Source organism: Physcomitrium patens, chromosome 10 (assembly GCF_059467195.1).
Source record: "Physcomitrium patens ecotype Gransden chromosome 10, ASM5946719v1, whole genome shotgun sequence".
NCBI lineage: Eukaryota > Viridiplantae > Streptophyta > Bryopsida > Funariales > Funariaceae > Physcomitrium > Physcomitrium patens.
In genome coordinates, this window is record NC_143419.1 from 10,653,683 (window position 1) to 10,673,485 (window position 19,803).

Below are 19,803 nucleotides of genomic sequence, written 5' to 3' on the forward strand. Positions count from 1 at the left end.
AAATTTTCTAATTGTTTTTTTTTTCAACCCATGTTGGTTAAAGGGATTTTAAAAATTTTGTTATGTATTTTTAATTCAATTTTTATTTCTGAATTTAAGAACTGCTTAATTTAACTTCTTATTTTTATTTTACATATCTGTTTTCCATTTTCAAGTGATTTGTTTAAAAATGAGCAAATGATACAATCTAATTCATGTATACTTTTACATATATTCAAACTACAGTTATATATATATATATACCCTCCTTTTATTACATGCACACCCCCTTGTGCCTTGCATCTCTCCATTCACATAGTGAAACTCTTATTTACACTAAATATTTTAAAGTAAATTTACAATAAAAATCTTCCTAAATGAAATTAATAAGCTTTTTAAAGTGAATGAAAATATTACATAGAATGCATTATGATTTTTTTTAAATTAAAAAATAATAATAATATACCATTAGAAATTGCACACAAATCTTTACTACAAATTTACCTTAAGAAGTTTTTAGAGTAAATAATTTTTTTATTGTATATATGCAAAGATGTGTGATATGGGGGGAGCGTCCAATCACTAATAGAGGATATCCACCTAACGGTTCCCTCTCTCTTTTTATACATATATATATATCTATATATATATATATATTCCAATCAATCAATCAGGTGTGGAATTTGCATAGCCATATACATGACAAAGCCATCACGCCACATGTGCCGCAAACCACCTCACGCTGAATCCACCTCCCGCCACCTGCCGCTGAAAACTGCTGACGAACGCCAACGAACGCCAACGAACGCCAACGAACGCCAACGGATGCCATCGAACGGTGACTGACGCCGTCTGTCTGCGGCGCATATGCTCATCGACTCGTTCTTGCACGCTTTACTCACAGAGACGATTTTCCGTAAAGCGGGGGGTGGGTATTGCATCCTATTGCGGTGATCGATGATCTTATGAAGGAATTAGGTTTACAAAGTCCATAATTTTCCTCCTCGTTGGACATCTGTGCCGTACGATGAAGAATTACTATTCTCGAGTAAGCGTTTCTGTGCGATTGACCACACCTTTGCCACTTTGTTGTCGCGGCAGAGTAGGAAATCCCAAAAATCTGAGTCCGCTTTCCTTCCACAAATGTAGCAGGTAGCTTCGAGAACTGAAGATTGCGTTAGTGAAGCAGTCGGTTTCTGTTTGTCAGAAGTAAGATCTGCACCTGTTGAACTGTCGATGTGGCCACCTTTTCCCTTCTTATCCACTTTGTTGCGTGCACTATAGTCGTCAGTCCCACTTGCTGACAGGACGGTATGATGATCAAGTTTGGAGTTGCGAGTTGGGAAGAGATTATGCGAGACTGAGAAAATCTGAAAAAATTTAGAACAGTGGTATGAGGAATTGCAATGGTGTCTTGCTTTGGATTTATCTTTTCATTGGAATTAGTATCTGAATTCGTGTGCACCCGGCGGGGCTTCGCTTTAGTTCTGGATCACATCTTTTTATGTAGTATTCTTATCTATTTCCTCAAAGCTTCTCTCTGACGTTATATGAAGATAGGATGCCGAAGCAGTGATTAATTTGAATTTTGAGCAACACAGTTTCTTCAGTTGATGGATTGAGAAGCTCTTCTTTGGCCGGGTGCTGTGTGTCATGGCGACGGGCTTGGGAGCGTCGGTGGAGAGATGGAAGAGGAGAGGTTCTAATTTTTGAAGTTCGCCTTGGTTGGTGGTCCAAGCTTATTGTGTGCTATATATATATATATATATATATATATAAATACATTTTCGTTGTAAATGTAGGCGAGTTTCGGCTCTGCAGCTCTCTTTGAGCTGCCACGGAAGGGATTACAGTCTCACTTTTTGATTGTAGACGCCTTGCCTACTGATGGGTTTGATGATCATAAGTTCTGATGAGGATCCTGAAGAGTCGACACCGTCGTTCGATTTAAAAAAGGATTATCACAGTACATAGTAACCCTTACAATGCTTAATGACCGTGCAGATGGGATTTTTTTGAACTCTGTTGGTGGAATTGCATCGAAAGCGGTTGAACTTTTGGCCGCCTCACTCCTCGTACACGTGATGTGAAGCTCCTTCATATGGCTTAAGGTTTTAGCTACACGATTCCACGCATAACCTCACTCCCCGCCGGGGGGGGGGGGGGGGGAGGGGAAAAGAGTTGTGGGATCAAATTTTAGTGATGTTGTAGTAAGATTGGTGTTCCGAGTGTTCTCGGTAGTTGCCATTGCTGGGTTGTTTGTGATTATGGCGGTGGCAGTGCGTTTGGAATCTGTTTTTTGTTTTAGACATCCTCCTGTATCCATCACTAGTAGAAATTTGTGTGCGTGCGCACATGTAAAAACCGGCAACCTATTTGTGATCCGATTAAAGTCACTACCATTTCCTCAATCCCAGCGGCTAGCAATCTTTCAAGTGCGATGCAGCTCGACTGCGGATGCCTCGCGGGATAGTTGTATGCCTTTCCCGACTCTTTACGAGCTCCTTGAGATTCCGCAGCATGTTGGTGAGTATTTAACATCCTGCTGCTTCAATTGTCACGGAATGTTATTAGCTCCTTAATTCTCCTCTTTACGACAATGATATTGAAACATAATCGCTGCTGCGTGAAAACTATTGATCATTATTGACTGACACAACTTTAAAAGCCATCAACTATAAATTGCAAAGGGGACTGCAATGAAGGGAATGCGTTTTGCTAAATCCACTCAATCTGTCCCACCAGATGGCTGTTTTATGTAGGTGACAAATTTTAATTTTTTCTAAGAACCTCCCTATGTTTTCAACTTGGTTGATGTGTTTAAGACCTCGCTATTGTTGAAATAAGACGATTAACAGACAAATGAATGATTACAGTAACTTGTATATTGTTCAAGTGTTCTAGTGATTGGCAGCATTGTTCCCGGTAATTTTAGAATATTTTTTCTTAGTGCTCAGGCGTACTCAGCTGTTGCTTTTGGCATGAATTTATCTTATATTCTGCGAAATTTCTAGACACAACACTTAATAAATCTACACTAGAAAAGTTGTAGGTCTTCATATATGCGTACTAGACTGGACTAGCCAGGTTGACAATGCATAGTGTATACTGTATCTAACTTGCTTTATATGGTTTGAGGTGGTCTCTGGATGTAATTCCTACCCTCATGAAAACATTTTTTGTTTGTAGCCATATATGTACTTTGTTCTTTGAATCATAATGTTTGACATACGATGTCTCTAGGGTTGCCGGAAATTAAGCTCGCATACAGGCAAATGGCACGACGTTACCACCCAGATGTGTGCCCCCCAACTGAGAAAGAGGAATGTACGAGGCGCTTCATGCAGGTTCAAGAAGCGTATGATACGCTCTCAGATCCTCACCTACGAGCAGATTATGACCTCTGGTTGCAGAACCCTTTGAACGCTAAAACCCTCTCAGCTGGTTTTAGAGCAGGAAATCGCAGAAGAACAGGAAAATTTGACATGGATGTGAGTGACGATTGGAGGGACCATTGGAAGTCTCAGTTGCAAGAGCTTAGACGTAGAGAAGGTAGAGGTGTTAAAGAAGAATCTTGGGCATCTAGGATGAGGAAGAAACGTGAAGTCGAGTAAGTATCACCAATAATGTGATACTCGCATCTGCTCGAAGCTAAGAGACTCAAAACCCCCCACACGTTTCTGAACTAGCAGTGATATGCAGGAATAACACATAATATGGATCCAAAATAATCACTATTAGCGGCACAAGTTGTGTAGCAGTTGGTGTAAAGATGTAGTTAAGTAACCCAATTTTGACATGTATCATACTGCCTGCGTGCAGAAATCAGACTATGTATTTGGATGGAGATGGAGATATGATACCGCACTTCTTCTTTTCTGCATGCGATGCCAGGCTCTTAGGACCCTGAGTGAAGCCCACTTCAGGTCGAGTTTCAAGCTGAATTCTGAAAGGTTCTATTTCCTGAATTTGGGACCATATTCTTGAAACTCTAAACATTTGTACTTCATTTGGTGCAACTTTTATTTTTATGTTTATTAAACACATAAACTAAAACAAGATAAAAATGGAAGGAGAGGACGGAAAAAGAGAAGTTGGGAAGGCCACCCGAAATCCATGAAGGGAAATAAACATGCATTTTTCAGTATTTGATGTATGTTTGTGTGCATGTATATATGTATAGAATTAATGAAAAAAACGTAACACATGATGCTAAGGTGACTTACAATATTACAATACAATTTCAATAAAATAAAATAAAATAAAATAAAAATGAAGTCTTAAACTTCATGAATCTATATTCACTTTTGATATTGCCAAATTCAAAAAATAAACAAGATTTTTATCTTGATTAATCATTATTTTGTTGTTGATGAAAATAGGATGTTTGTTGTAAGATAAACAAATGATTCAGTATTTTACAACAATATTTTGCAAAACATATATATATATATATATATATATATATATGCATGAATGGCAAGTAAAAAAGAAATAATATATTACATATCTGATTTTTTATTGTTATTTATATATATTAGTTATATAAAGTTGCATATTATATCTTGTATAGTTTAATTTTTAGGAATAGTTTTTAGATATAAACTTATGTAGTTTACAATATTAAAAATTACATGTAATTCTTTATATGTTTCAATATATTTCATGTTTCTAATTTATATTCTAATTTATTTTAAAAATACACTAATTATAGATTTAAAATATATCAAATATGAAAGATATATTTTTAATATTAAAATTTTACTTATTTTTAATAAGTAATTGTAAGATTATTTATTTTTTATCTAATAAATTATTAATTAATATTTTATAATATAAAATTAGGCTCTTTTTTGTAAATACTTCTGGTTGTTTTAGTTATTGAGTTTACTTTTCAAATTGCTAATATACCTAGTAAATGAACAAGAATAAATTTAATTTTTCTAGAAAAATGAAGTTTTTAGCAATTTTTTTAAAAAATAGATTTTTTTTTTTTTTTTTTTTTTTTTCCAAAATAATTATCTCAAATTTTTTTAGTAGTGATTTAAGGTAGTAATATCCTATTACCCATATTGTGTATTATAGAGTGAGTTTTATAAGACCGAATTTCTTGAAACCAACTCTAAAATTGACATATTGATGAATAGTGCTTGATAGATTATTATCTATAAGGATAAAAACGAAATATATAAGAGACTATGTAGGAAATTAGATTTTTTGTATAAATAGATAGATATACATTTAATAATCGAAGCATAAATTTTGGAGTCTTGTCCATATGGAACCAAAGATTCATTATTCCTAGCTAGTTTTAGACTCAAATTTAGATTTTTCCATGAATTGATTTATCCAACATATTCACATTAATTTTTAAGAAACATATTTATGAACTACTTTTTATTTTTAAATTTTTTAAAGATCTAATAAATTTTAATTATATAAAATTTTGCATTATCTATTAAGTAGAAAAAATAAAATATTTATTACTATCAAAATTACTTATGATTTACTTTAGAATATATCATACAAAAGATACATCTTATATAAGCCATATAAAATGTATCTTTTGTAACATGTGCCATACATTTCTTTAATAACCACAAATAATTATATAATTTAAATAAAGATTAATTAATAAAATACACTTAAGTTTTAGTTTATCATTGCCAATTGGTGATTTTTTCTTCAGCCCATTTTCTACAAAATTCTACTAGATAATAAATCCTGTAGTATTATCTAGTAAAAATGCCTCCCCAAACGTCAAGCCACTGAGTGAACTTGTTACGAACGAATTTTGCAAGATGGTTTTTAGTGGAGATGACTACCATTGCTATTGTTTGCAATAGATTCACCTCACTGAGCTCATTTAAGATCACTCAATACAACCGCTGCCCTGTATACAAAGTATCCTAAATATTGTAGGATTACATCAAGTAGATACCACTTTTGCAAGGTCGGCAAAAACTTGCCCACGATGCTCAAAATTTTTGAACTGGTCAAAGCTAGCGCAGCCAGGACTCAGAAGAACAGCATCTCCTGCAAAGATTAACACTCACATTAATCAACATCTATTACAATGTCCCCATTCAAGAATTTGAGGGTACATCATAACGAATCTATCTGAGAGTATCAAGAGATGCAGAGAAACATAGAGAGGAATAAGGAATATGTTACAAAGATGAGTTTTTGCAAGAAGAGAAGATTGACATATACCAGGTTGTGCCAAAGAGCCAGCAAGTTGCACTGCATCTGCAAAAAGTTCTGTATATGTGCATGTGATACTCAAACCTGCGTGACGCAACTCCTGTTCAATCGCAAGGCCCGATGCTCCAAACTACAATCGATTATAAGTCATTAGATACAGTGACTTGCAAAAAAGTACCCAAGGCCACAAGCAGAGAATACCTTCACTCACCAATTATGTTTGGTTTCTCAATTTGGTCGGAATGAGTATGCATTATCACTCAAAAATCTACTTAACCAAATAGTTTCACACACACGGACTCAATCACTACTGGACTTAAGACTACAATTTAAGGCCAGTCAAATTTAGTGATTTCTTCATATTAAAATTGAATTTTCTAAAAAGCCAAAAACAAGAAAAAAAGGGAAAAAGTTGTACTCACAAGTACAACAGCCCGATGAGATTGTAGGGATTCAACTAGAACACCGAATCCAAGTCCTCCGCTTCCTACTCCAACCTGCTCATGTAATAATTGAAGTGGAATGTTTTCATTTATATACTGCAACTGAATAACGCAACATCGTTATCAAAAGTATTTTCTAAAAATAACTCGTACAATTTACAGCATGGAGCTCATAAATTGCCATTGATGAGCACATAGAGCGAGGAAACAGCAACCTTTGCTTGGCCCCCTAACAACACCACTGCTTTCTTTCCCACAATGCTTCTTATGCCAACTGAAGTGGAATCCACATTCGTGGCTTTGCTATCATTCACCCACACCACCCCTTGGTCGTCTTGATGCACTGGTCAGCAACACGAAACAAATCAGATTGGTCATTGGCAAAAGTTACAGTCCATAATGGTTGAGGAAATTAGTGACTTATGTAGACCATGTAGTTGAATGTAGATGTCAAGGTGACAGCATATGGGTTAGACAAAAAGAATTAGGAATTCAGGAAATACATAGCATACCAATTTCCATACGATGTGGAGGAGCCTTTAAGTGGGGAATAGCCGCTTGAATATCTTCTGACTGCAGTCCAACATCTAAAGATAGGGCAAGAAGAGCTGCTGTTCCTGCATTGTGAGCATTGTGCGTTCCGACAGCTTGAAGACTACTTAGGTAAAGGCGTGCCTCAACACCTGTGGTTGGCACTACAACAATAGCCCTTCTAGCATCCTTGTCCAACTGTATATCCAGAAGTAATCTTAGACACTTATCCAATGATACACAAGAAGACTGGTGAAATCATTAGAACCTTAACATCAGCAGGTTGAGGTAACAAGCAAGAACGCTAAAGACAAGAGTACGCACTATACCGACCTGTACACCAGGAAGGCCCCCCATCCATGCTCTGGTTGCTTGTGACCCACTCATAGCAGCCAACCGCCTCAATAACACATCAGCTGTGAAGAAGGTATCTCGTGAGAAAATTCAAATGAAAACATTTTTCAGCCTTCCTCAATAACTGATACCCTTGCACATCTATATGTATTTGTGAGGGGCACTTGCGTAACTTCTGAATCCTCTATTCGAAAACAAGGAGTATTCGGCACAATGCAGCTACAAACTTAATTGAAAACTTAGTCTTCATTGAAATAGCGGTTCGAATAGTTGAGCATATGAAACTCACACTGAGGTATGATGGCAACATCAGAAGCTTCCATGCGCGAGAATACTCGGCATTTTATCGAGCCATATGCCTCCATGCTCTTATGCCTTTCCAAATGATCTGGTGTCAAATTAAGTATCACCGCCGCCTGGTAATTACCATGCATTCAGTAGAGCACTATCATAAATTCGTGACCGGCGTGTTGGGTTTAGCTACTGCGTTCACTAGCATGTAGAAACTTCTAATCATTTCTTGATATCTTCAAAACTTTACATATAAGTTTACATGTAGGTTTTTGAATGAGGCGTAATTAGAAAGTTCTCCTTGACACATGTAGGTTTGAGAATCAGAACAGGAGTAAAATGTGCATGTAGAATTAATGTCATAAACTGCAAAAGATGTATAGATGGGTGCAGTGAGTATTACCTTAGGGTGAAAAGAACCAGGAAGTTCCAACTGGTAACTGCTCACCTCCACTACTGCTACCTGGACAGTAAATTTTTTCGTAAGTGTCTCCTATAACAACTTATATTAATATAAATTATTCTTACACATGGCCGATTTCACTCCATCTAGCAACATTGGCAACTAATATAACGCACAGTGGGAGACAATCAAATCTTTGAATGGGTCAAACTAAGTTTACACTAAAAGGAGGATCCTCTGCAGGGAATGCCAGACATTGCAAAACACCATCTGAAAGTGGAGTGCCAAGATTGCCCCCTACGAATGTCCGCACTCCTGCATTTCTTAAAATCTGAAGCAGCCAACACAAGCAGGAGTGAAAAAAGGAAGATATAATTTGTAAAAACATCCTTATCTAACTCGCAATCCAATAATCACTTAGTGTGTTAGTTCAATAGATTTGTCTTTCAATGACTTTCAAAGGAATTTGATATTACCAACCTGGCTAGTAAACGTGGTAACTGTGGACTTGCCATTCGTTCCTGTGACGGCTGCGACTTTTATGTTTCCTGGTAGGGCAGCTGCTGCAAATCCCAATTCTGAAAAAGCTGGCACGCCCTGCAAGTTTCATACCAATGCTTGGTCCCGGTAGTATAGTAGACATCGAAATACATCGAAATTTCGGCCCTTTCAAATCATCAAGGGAAAAAGATCTTGCACATTTTAATGGACATAGATTTAATGCCAGGTTAGTATTAGGAATGCTCATACTCACAGCTTGAATAGCAGCAGCAATGTCAGGATGTGTGACTGGCACGCCAGGAGAGAGGACTAATTGTGAAGCCTTAAGCAAGGTCTCTCGTTTATGTGGGCCAAGTTCTGTTTGAACTCGATTCAGATCATATCCTTCAAAACCTGAGTCTTCCTGTGATGTGTTTGAATAAGTTAAATCACTGCTTTGGAACGCGCATTTCAGCTTCAGCTTAGTTTGAATCTAGGCACTTTGTAACAGAATGCGACTTATAAAATTATCTGCTAGTCATCAACGACATGTCACGAAAGGAGAAAATCTAACCTCCAGCGGGACACATGAAGGATTTGAATCCAAAGCCAGCACATTTGCTCCGCGAGACAAGGCTAACTTCACAACTGAGCGTCCGGATACCCCTAATCCTATCACCTGCAATCGTCACAGCGGTTAAAACTTGAGTGCCTACTACCATTTCCACCCAGTTAGGTTCAGTTGCATGAAATTGTGAGAAAAATAAAATAAACAACCATTCTTCTTTCCATGCTGATTGAGAAGTAATGTGCTTACAGCCACAGTCTCTCCATTTAGATCTTGACGACTATCCTTCGCAAGGCACATTACGACCGAGTTTCCCCGGCTTGATCTTTGTTTCTCACCCTTCCGGTTATTGAGAGTATAAAGAACTGCATTTTCACACCACAAACATAGCCACAGACGCAATGCCACCACAAAAATGGCAAGTTACTAATCACTACAAGCAAAAAGATATTATATCAGAAGAGCTTAACAAACTGACTCCTCATATAGTTGACAGAACTTGAGACCTAAATTTGTCTTCAACATTCAGTGAAGAAAAGACCTCAGTTTTGGTACAAGAATTCATGTTCAACTCTACACCCCAACTACAAAAATTCAGGATACATCCATATTTCTCACCACAAACCTGAATCCTTATCAAGCCCATAATTGCCTTCTTAGATCAGAAAGTGTTCCAAATCAAATTACATGCTTGATTTAGAAAGAGATTGAGAATGACTTACTGCTCGAAGTATGAAAAAGAAGGCGCGAAGAGCTGTGCAGCAACGCCATAGCTCACACAAGAGAATACGAGGACAAAGATGGGCTTCGGAGCATTCCCACCGAGGGCCTGAACATGCGAAATGTCATCCGAAATCTAATTGGGATCAACGCAGACGCTTTCAAAAGTGCTCCCGACCTCTAAATTCACGTCAAGATAAGTTCAGGGAGTGAACTGTGGAATTCCCAACAGTAAGAAGGGGCAAGCAAATACTCAATGCTCGACTGGAAGATCCAAAAGACAGAGGAAATTTCATTCGTCCTCAAATTCCCAGGTTTAGGGTTTGGGTTTAATGTTTGGTGTTAAACGGGTGCGTGTGGGGTTTAGTTTTAGCTTTGAACTGTGACCGAACCACAACTTGGGTAGTCACGATGAAGGCAGACAAGCCCCGATTACAGCCTCATGTGCTGTTAAACTTAGCCGTGTGAGGGAGAGTTTCGGGAGGTGAAAGATGTGTGGTTTTGTATGTGGAATCTTGCGTACACGTTTTGAGTTTCGGAGATTGGCCATTACTTCCTTTGAGCAAAGAATGTAATTAGAGTCCGAATCGAGTTTATTTCTTGAAGAGTAGTAAACCTTTTGCAGGCCGTCAATTTCCTATAACTTGATCCTTTCTCAAATGGTAGCAGTGCCACTGCCGAATTGGTTTTACTAGTCTTTTAGTGACCAGATACTGTACCTGTTCTCTCCGTTATTACATGTGCTGGATTTCCTGAAGTGTTTTATGTTGCAACAAGTGAGGCGAATGAAGGCTGCAGGATACATAATTCTAATCTGTATGCTACTCTGATTCTGCAAAGTTCCAGGTTGAGCTCTCACAAAGAAGCTGTATGTGTCAATTAATCTGAGCCTTAAGAAGCAAATCCGTCTGTTATCAACGTGAAAGTAAAAAAGATTGATCCTTATTCTTAAATAGACGTTGCATTACGTTTAAACCACCATGGACAACTAATATGTCAATTTTATTTTAGATTCTGGAGCCTCGTAAGCAGAGCATTGATTTATATTTCAGCATAGATAGCTGATTAATCATGCACAATGTAACTGTATCGTGCGAGCACCATAGTCATGGTCACTGTAGGGTGTAATAGCTGAGCACCTGGAGGCTTCTTTCCAAGGAACAGGTTTACTTTGTCCTGATTATTACTGACTTGGTAAGTAGCAGTCATATTTTCACAATATTACACTTAAAAATGGACCTAGTTTTCTCTTTACGGCTGGACCCATGGAACACATATATGTGTGTGTGTGTGTGAGAGAGAGGATTGATTGCCTCATGTATGTATTGCCTCTGCTCAACCTTTGTAGCCTCCACGCTTCTCAGAGATGAGCGAACAAACCTTCTGGCTACTGTTACAGAACCGGTGCGGCTCTTTCAAGTATAGCCCTACACAACAACATTACATGTATCCAAACTAGAACCTCTTATTCCGTTGACGTTTTCTGATTAATGAAACCATCAAGGTTTTTGAATTGGAGCTACACAGAAGTAATCAGGTATGTCTTAGATTTGAATCGCTTATTCTTTAGAAAACTGGGCACCCTTTGATTGAGATGCCAGCAGCAGTCGGGCAGTGTGCTAGTGGGCAGTGATCACCTTGGTTTCCCCACCACTCTAATGTGCCAAGACCCTGATCAAAGCAGACCCATAAAAGTAATCCCATGAAGGCAGTTCCTGTGTCTAAGGCCGCCGACAGAAGATAGTTGTAACGCTTCCACCACGTTTTGTGTCGGCGGAAGATGAAGCCATTGAAGAACATACCCACGGATAGCCACATCACATTATTTACAGGAGATGCTGGCGGCATGGTGAGGCCTCCAATGAGTATGATTGGCATGTTGACCCACTTGAGCCAAGTAGCTTTGGGGAAAACTTTCACAGCGATGTAGATTGGAACTGGGGCGAAGATCCCGATGACAAAGAACCAGTTGAGTTTGCCGTAGATGCCTCGCGTTCCGAATGTGCTCGATGGGCCTATGAGTCCCCAGATTACAGAAGCTGTGAATTGGACACTGTCGTTGGGGCATGTCCAAGGACTTCCAGGTGGGAGTAGCGCTGGATTACAGATGTTAGGGATTGCATCTAGAAGATACCATGTTGTACCCAAGCACACCAGTGCCGAGAGAATGGACCCCCAAACCTGTACAATGAACATGGTGCGCGGAGGGATCTTCATGTAATGACCCAGCTTGAAATCGCTTAAGAAGGATATTGTGTGCATCAAGTTGCTGCTGCCGTATATTCTGAAGCAGATATTGGCCACTGGCTTCTCAGGCATTATATACCCCATTACCATTTCGGACAAAACGTTAATTCCTGGTGCCTACAGGGGAAGAATTGAAGCCGTTATCATCAGGTTTACAAGGCTCAGTTAGATGATTGACAGATTTATTCCTGACTGCAGTGGTCCAATTGGTTCTTGGGAATTGGTCCTGTTTGTCAGAATTGGCTATTTTAGATGAGATATCTTGGGATGCAGGAGCAATTTACCTGATTTGCGGTGGCCACAAGCACACCGAAAGGAAGTGCGAAGGCGGTGGCTAAAACAAACCCCAACAAAACGCCCCACCAAGGTAGCTGCAGCTGATCTTTATATACTTCAGTACCGACTATGGATAGAACCAGGGAAACGCTCAGCAGTATCCAAAACCATTTCTGTGGAACAGGCTTGTAGGTCTGCATAAGCTGGGTATGGATGTCTTGCGTCTTGTCCCTGAAAGCTGCTCTTGATCCTTGTACAATGTCCCTGCATCAAGTAGGTGCTTCACCATGAGTCCTTATCACTGGCTGATTCAGAATGCAATCACGTCTAGATCTAGGAACAATGGTTTTTTTGGAGCTGGAACACTCACTTTCCATGGAAGAGGACGACGTGTGTTATCGCTGCTCCAATGACAGCGAAGCCCATGGCGTTTGTCATTGCATACAGAATGCTCAAGTGCAGCTGACTGTAACCTTCATAAGCTTTCGGATTCAAGGTCAAGTCGTGGTTCACAACTCGGTGGATGTCAAACGGAGAGCCATTATCAGCAAACGACTTGCTCGAGAAGATTGGAAACTTTCTGGCGTCGTATACATTAAACCAATACGTAATTGGGATTATGACATACAGGTAAAAGACGAACCCCACTGCGGCGTTCGCAAGAGCGAAGAAAGGAACTCCAAGCGGGCTCCCACGAAACGCCGAGATCGTTGCCCAATCCAAGGAGAACGAGCCAACACCCAAGCCCCTGAGTCCAGATCCTACTTGCTGAGCAGTGACGGATCTGGGATATAAGATACACGCCACTGAGATGGTGGTCAAGGAGCTGAAGAGGTACCCTGGGAGAACGTAGTACGCGAAGCTTGCCACAAGGCAAATGCAGAAAAATTGGACTCGAGACAGTGTCCGTTTCTCTTCCTTCTCGTGCAATGTCCTGCACAGCCACTCATCCTAGTTAATAATCTCACCGTATATGGGATCACTTGAATTATCCACCTTCGGTTTTTTCTAGCACCCAACGAAATGCAGTCGATCGAGTGGCTCATGAGGTTGAGCTAAAACTGTACACAGAATTCCAAGACTCAACAAAATGATCTCTTGCCGGATTCAATTTGGTGCAAATATAGAAGAGAATCATGGGGCAAGGGAAGTTACCGGAAGAGAGACACATTCACCAACGTGTGTGGCCACCACATTTGAGCCGGCTCCACCAACAGCTTGCGGTACAGCCCTGCAGAACCATACCCCATAATCTGGTATCCATGTACACTGCACTCGTTTAATACTGGCTCGATATTATCGTAACCTCTTCTAACACTTCTGGATGGTCATGGCAATGAAAAAATATGCTGCACTACATAAAATGTGTCGATGGCAGCGCACGGAAAGAAATCAAGCTGTAAAGTAGTGTGTGCTGGTGCTTCAAAGTGAAGTGCAGCCTCTGTTTGGAGAACTGCAAAAAGGAACTGGGTGCACGTGGTCATGATGCAACCCAACGAAGAAGGCCAGTTGATATGTTTTACTTACTTGAGTTGCTAACACGAAGAGAATAGCTGGAACGAAGTCCAACCTCTGCTTGTAAAACGCTTTCACGACATTGACCAACATGGCGCCCATTGCCCCGGACCCTGTGTTAGCAAAGATGGTGATCAGTACGTGCTCTTTGACGTTGAAGGGCCCAGGATTGAGCGAGAACCTCCTTGGAATCAAGGGAAAGCCGATGGGTTCTCCTGGTAGCAAGCGGGACATCAAACGGCCAAGCGGGAGGGCCATAATCTGAACGGCAATCGCGGAAACATGAAGCGGTTCTGAGCGATAGCTAAAGAATGTGTTGGTCACTGTAAGAACAACATTCGCCAGAGTTCCAAGCACAAGCGTTCTGAACGTCAGACATGGTAGGCTGGGGTCATCGGTGGTGGCCACCGTCAGTTGCACCTCTTCAATCGAACAAGGAGCACGAGTTGGTTCGTTCTTGAGAAGAAGTTGATTCTTCGTCGCATCTACACATGCTTTAGTACCTTCTTCAACTTTTCCTGGACACATTGGATGTACTTAACAGAGTTCACGAATTTCACCGCATCAGCCTCAACTGAGCAGATTGGTTGGAGCGCATCAACTTAATGCTCCTCACGGACACAAACCTTACACCAGCAACCAGGCCAGTTTTGGCTATACAAGTTCAGTTTGAGAAGGCATGTATATAGATTAGGAACAAGCATATACAAACACTCACTCTGCACCTACAGTTTCAACCGATCTACAGGAGAGAACGAGTGGAAATGAAAATGTATCGAAGTGTTCGCTATCAAGGAAGTACTGAGAGGACTGTGGGTAAAGAATGAAGTGTGAGGAGCTGCTTGGGCTCTGAGATGTTAATTGATATCAGATAATCCATTCCAAGTTTGATGCACTGGTGTCATGGGACACACATCTAAAGTATACCAACCACTGCTATACGACAACACTCACCCTTTATTGTCAGGAAAATCTTTTTTTCACTGAGTAATCTCACTGCAGTGAACGCACTGCCTTCCGCACATGTCCATGTCTGTCAACATCTCATGGCCATCCTTCCGACAGCTTCAGCTCATTCGTGTAGGCCATCATTTGCTGTACTTGCAAATTTTCATTCTACCTTGTTCCAATGCCTGGTTGTATTCGAAACCGAGTAATTCGTGTGATGGCTTGCAGAATGACTATCGTCTGGTTACCCTACTCACGATTTGCACTACGGATCACGCATTTGAAATTTCGCTTTCATCTGCCTCGAGAAGCAATTACAATGTAACAGTGTGGAACCTCGGGGCTGATACTTGATGTTAATTTACACACAAATCGTGTGATGTGTATCGGCACTTGAATGCATTATAAGCGCCACAAGTCGGATTCTACAAGTGCGAGCGCCAGACGATGTGATGAGAATCGTTCATAGTAAACGTCAGAACTGAAGCTTGTTGAAGCATGCGCAGCTCAAATACGTTCAAACTGAGGCGAGAAAGGAATGATGTTGTTGAAATGACAGATTGGAATAGTAGCATCAGTTAAGGGGAGTCAACAAGCACCTCAGGGAATTTCTGGATTCACCAGATACTGTGCAACTAACACATCAATCCTGCCGGTTGCACCCACTCCATATAATGGTTCCAGAGTACTTCCCACCAATATCAGCGCTGAAGTAAAGAACAGGAAACTGCCTATGATCTGTAGAATTGCTGCTCGGGTGGAGATCATTGGCCAAGTTCATGTTGATAACAAAAAATAGAGACTGCATTGGTCGTACCAGTTTGCCAGGGACGACCACAGGCAAAACCCAGGATACGCGTGAAAAGCAGGTTCTTGTTATCATCACGCTGTGTCCGCGCTTCATGACCCCAGCCTACAACTCTCATGTTATGATCACTCATCATTGTCGAACTTGCACGAATGGAATGGTTCGTCTTTTAGAAAACCTGGTCCTTTGAAATAACAATATTCTGCGACGTAGTCCTGGGTCTGTCATTAGATTTGAAGACAAATTTGATTCCCTGGATGCACATGTTCAGTCGACTGCAGGAACGGCACAGTGGCAGACACGTCCGCGTAAGTACCCTCGTACTTACTATCTTTCACGAAGCATGCTGATCAGTCTTATTAAGCATAGCCTGCGTTGACGACATTTCAGGAAATCCTCTTTGGTCATGCAGTATAATTTCGCTTAGTTCATTAAATGTCAAAGCTCTCCAAGGCCTCGTCCCAAGGCCTCGTCATGTGATCAAGTAATTCGAAAGCTGTACTTAAGTCCCACCAACCTAATTTCTTGTTACCTTCTTGCTGGTGGCTTTTGGTGATCACAACAAGCAGCTCAAAGTGGCGCATAGGACTGCTGTGGCACACCTAAACATGACCAGTGATCGGTGAACCAATAATCGGTACACACGCATTCGCTTGTCAGCAATGTGCCAACTCTGAATTCAACATGGTAAGAGCAGTCGTAGTTACTTCCACCGATCCATGCATACCAACTTCCACAAGTAGACAACTTCGGTAGAGACAAACTCTGTTGTAGTTATTGCGAAACTTTCGCTGTTGCAAGGAGCAATGACTGTGACGTCTAGTGACATAATCCATTAAGTGGCATCCACCTCGTGAAACGCACATCAATATCCCAAATTCTAGAGTACTGTTTTGGCTCCACATATTCTTACAAAAGTACCCGTAAGAGAGCGTTGATGCTGCCCTCTTTACTACTCATTTATCTTCGAAAATGTAAAGCTTTTATGACATTTGTTTCAGCGAGAATCGGCAAAATGTACGTGCTGGAAACCAGTACATCAGCCTCTAAGAAAGTATTTAGGCGATGTTTGCAATTGGTTGCTGTCCTCGCCTGACAACGACCTGAAATTATCCCAGTAATTCGAAATCCCGAATAGGATGTCAAGATTAACCAGCTAGCTCAGGCTCCACTAGTTCATCAGCGAGTGTCTTCACATTTAGATGTCTGGGATGGTAACCAATCTGAACAAGACAAATAGAAGCAACGCGAAGACTGCTACTGCCTTTGCAGTGATTCTCATCCCTCTCAAACCCCAGAAACAAATTCGTCAACAATGCGGTGGTCGCCTAGAGAGCGGTAACTCGAGCAAACCCCTTGGCAAACACGAGGACCCCTGGATCGAGACTAACCAAGAAGAAAACAGGGTAGAAAGCATAGATTATCACTCCAATCACCCACAAATGGCAACCTTGTTGGAGCCCTAAAAAACGGTCCGAATGCCAGCTGAAATCCACACTGTAGCCCCCCCGTTCCTCGCAAACAAATGTCGCTGTGGCCAAAACTTCGGGGGTGAACAATGTGGACAGAACCATGAAGAGGTAAACCATGGCAAGGAGAGGTCCTCGAGCTCTCATAGAAACCTCCAGCTCAAATGGATAGGCGGATGCTTCACTAAAACATCATGCAAATCAACTGCAACATTTATGGCTTCGTAGCGAAAACCCATCAGGGAGACATCTAATCAGGAGGCGTGGACGTCTCACACCCAACCTCAATCCAAACCGAGCAAACATCTTCTTGGGTTTGGTGGGAATCCTGCAAGTTGAGGGCAACAATCCGCTCTCATCACACGGACCCTTCCCTACTCACGGCACATTCCCACAATCCGAGAAAAAAGTCTCAAACTCACGACGACGCAACATGCTCGCATCGCCGATCGTGAGCCTCCAGGAATCTCTCACTCATCGACACTCACTCAGCGGGATTGCATGCAATTCCCTCGCAACAGTGATCGCTAAACCTGGATTGCTGGAAAGCCAATCTCGACGATGCGAAGACTTCTTCGGACACTATGCGATTCGACATGAGCCGTCGATCTCCTGACCCCTATGAACGGTCTCGATGGAAGATAAATCCTGCTTTATAGAAAGTTCGAGGCAATGGGGTAGAAAGGGGAGGAAAGTCAAACCACAAAATAGATCAAGCCTTTGAACTCAAAAGGAAATAAATAATTAATTAAATATTAAAATGGGCGTTGCATATTAGTTATAGAAAAAGAGGTAGACCTTGGTTCATATTTACATGCAAGGCTTTAATGGGCTTTGCAATTTATTGCATTCATTAATGCACACTTACCAACAAATACCAATCACGTTTAATATGATAAAAACAATCTTTTTGGTTTGTAGGGCTCATGTTGGAGCAGGAGTTAGATATTACATTCTATGAGATAAAATGATATGTGGTTTATACTACTTTGGTTCTACTATTGTTGCAAGAGGGAAATGAAAAAATAATATCAACAATTAAGTAAATATTTCTCTTTTTCTTTTCTTTTTTTTCTTTTTCTTTGTGTGTATTCACATGAAAGCCAATGGTTTCAAATTAAAATATATCAATTGATAAATTAATTATACATAATAAAATAGTGCATAACATATGTATAATTAATTTATGTATAATTTTTCATGAAATCTATTATAATAATGCTAGATTTTAAAAAATAAAAGAATTAATAAATTAATAAGCATTTTTAATGTAATTTAATTGTAAGAACATCAATTTCATTTTAAAGCAAAAAGTTAATCCAATTAAAAAAAGAAAGATAGAATTAACTTTATTTTATACTAGTTCTTATCACTTCCATAAATTATTTTTCTTTTGAACCTAGATAATTTAAAAATATGCTTTAATATATTCAAGATACTTCCAAATTTTTACTTTTACTTTATTATTGCATTTGAAGTTCCTTAATTTGTCCAAACATATTTAAATAATTCTTGTTAAATAAAATTGTGTTGTGTCACGGACATACTCATGTAAGCTAGTAATTACATATACAAATAGGTGGAAGTAAATAAAAGTAGGTAAAAGTAAGTTAATTCTATAGTATTTAATATAGAAGCTTCCTAGAAGCTTCATAGATATTCCTTTGACTTCATAGGTGTCTTTAATTGACTTTTTGGATTAGAAACGTAGTCAACAAGTAGGCCATGTGCCACACATGTTGTTAGCTTGAAGATCAAGGTAACTATGTGGCCCATAAGTAGAAAAACTTGCCTTGTAAGTCAAGGCATGTGTCGTACAAAGTCAACACATATTCGAGGTCCTATAGAATGCCGCCATGTAGCTCTTAGTTAGATAGTATATATAGAGACAAGAGTGAAGCCTTCTTCACTCTTGTCAACTCCTTTCTTGCTTCCAGTCTAGTTTCAAGGGTCTCCAGTTTTCTTATCTTTTGGCAATAGCCATTCCAGTTTCTCTTTCAATATACATACTTGGTTATTTATATTTTATTACCTTTCTTTGAGTGAAGGCTCACTTGTTTGAATTGCTTTTCTCATCGAGTTCTTGTCCTTGACAGATTGACAAGAGTACACCTACAATATCAGAGCTTTGTCTAATCTTGATTAAGAGTGGATTACCCCTTTTTCTTAATAAAATATAAGCATATTAGAAGTTGCAGATTACCCTCTTCTAAACTGATATTGTCCTTAGTATTTTCTTTGTTCTCAAGTCCTCTATTCTATTTGTCTTGAGTGATATTAAACATCTTCTCTTTTCTAAGTGTTATCATGGCAGAACTTATTGAAATGAAGAATACAATGGCACAAAGGCAAGAGCAATTGAGGGAGTTAATGCTTGCGATGCATCAACTCAATTTACAACCACAAGGAGCAACAAGATTGGTAGGAAGTGAAGATATAGAAATGGTTGGAGCTGCTTTAACATCTGCACCAAACCATATCTTTTCTCCTATGGTGGAACGTCCTTCCAGTGTTAGAGAACCAAGAATTGCCCTACCCGAGAAGTTTGATGGCACTAGATCCAAGTT

At 39.8% G+C, this 19,803-nt stretch overlaps 3 protein-coding genes across 8 annotated transcripts; 1 reads left to right on the forward strand and 2 right to left on the reverse strand.

The window, feature by feature from the left end:
* Positions 1-876: 876 nt before the first annotated feature.
* LOC112287983 (chaperone protein dnaJ 20, chloroplastic) lies at positions 877-3,988 on the forward strand. Of its 6 annotated transcripts, XM_024531694.3 has the most exons (4): positions 895-1,370; positions 1,581-1,703; positions 1,984-2,505; positions 3,223-3,988. In XM_024531694.3, the coding sequence occupies exons 3-4, from the start codon at positions 2,247-2,249 to the stop codon at positions 3,591-3,593; spliced, it is 630 nt and encodes a 209-aa protein (XP_024387462.1). In that variant the 5' UTR covers positions 895-1,370; positions 1,581-1,703; positions 1,984-2,246; the 3' UTR covers positions 3,594-3,988. The 6 variants fall into 6 exon arrangements, with proteins under 6 accessions (XP_024387465.1, XP_024387462.1, XP_090109855.1 ...); XM_024531697.3 differs by lacking the exon at positions 1,581-1,703 and having other exon boundaries at positions 877-1,027; XM_090253729.1 differs by having other exon boundaries at positions 895-1,703.
* A 1,597-nt stretch (positions 3,989-5,585) lies between these two features.
* LOC112287261 (uncharacterized) lies at positions 5,586-10,621 on the reverse strand. The gene is made up of 14 exons (XM_024530108.3): positions 9,976-10,621; positions 9,503-9,618; positions 9,260-9,364; positions 8,960-9,109; positions 8,686-8,802; positions 8,426-8,536; positions 8,206-8,265; positions 7,801-7,927; positions 7,491-7,573; positions 7,139-7,355; positions 6,842-6,969; positions 6,606-6,680; positions 6,193-6,313; positions 5,586-6,015 (listed from the first exon to the last, which is right to left on the reverse strand). The coding sequence occupies exons 1-14, from the start codon at positions 10,022-10,024 to the stop codon at positions 5,909-5,911; spliced, it is 1,566 nt and encodes a 521-aa protein (XP_024385876.1). The 5' UTR covers positions 10,025-10,621; the 3' UTR covers positions 5,586-5,908.
* A 797-nt stretch (positions 10,622-11,418) lies between these two features.
* LOC112287260 (oligopeptide transporter 7) lies at positions 11,419-14,660 on the reverse strand. Its single transcript, XM_024530106.3, has 5 exons — positions 14,024-14,660; positions 13,652-13,749; positions 12,867-13,430; positions 12,505-12,760; positions 11,419-12,337 (listed from the first exon to the last, which is right to left on the reverse strand). Exons 1-5 carry the CDS (start codon positions 14,537-14,539, stop codon positions 11,540-11,542), a joined length of 2,232 nt encoding a protein of 743 aa, XP_024385874.1. The 5' UTR covers positions 14,540-14,660; the 3' UTR covers positions 11,419-11,539.
* Positions 14,661-19,803: the final 5,143 nt, after the last annotated feature.

Coding starts and splice junctions, on each gene's coding strand:
- LOC112287983 (XM_024531697.3), top strand. CDS start 2,247: ATGGCGGTGGCAGTGCGTTTGGAATCTGTTTTTTGTTTTAGACATCCT. Junction 2,506..3,222: donor TGAGATTCCGCAGCATGTTG/GTGAGTATTTAA, acceptor CGATGTCTCTAG/GGTTGCCGGAAATTAAGCTC.
- LOC112287261 (XM_024530108.3), bottom strand. CDS start 10,024: ATGGCGTTGCTGCACAGCTCTTCGCGCCTTCTTTTTCATACTTCGAGC. Junction 9,619..9,975: donor TCTTTTTCATACTTCGAGCA/GTAAGTCATTCT, acceptor GTGAAAATGCAG/TTCTTTATACTCTCAATAAC. Junction 9,110..9,259: donor CTTCATGTGTCCCGCTGGAG/GTTAGATTTTCT, acceptor AACACATCACAG/GAAGACTCAGGTTTTGAAGG.
- LOC112287260 (XM_024530106.3), bottom strand. CDS start 14,539: ATGTGTCCAGGAAAAGTTGAAGAAGGTACTAAAGCATGTGTAGATGCG. Junction 13,750..14,023: donor TCTTCGTGTTAGCAACTCAA/GTAAGTAAAACA, acceptor CATGGATACCAG/ATTATGGGGTATGGTTCTGC. Junction 12,338..12,504: donor TTGTGGCCACCGCAAATCAG/GTAAATTGCTCC, acceptor CTTCCCCTGTAG/GCACCAGGAATTAACGTTTT.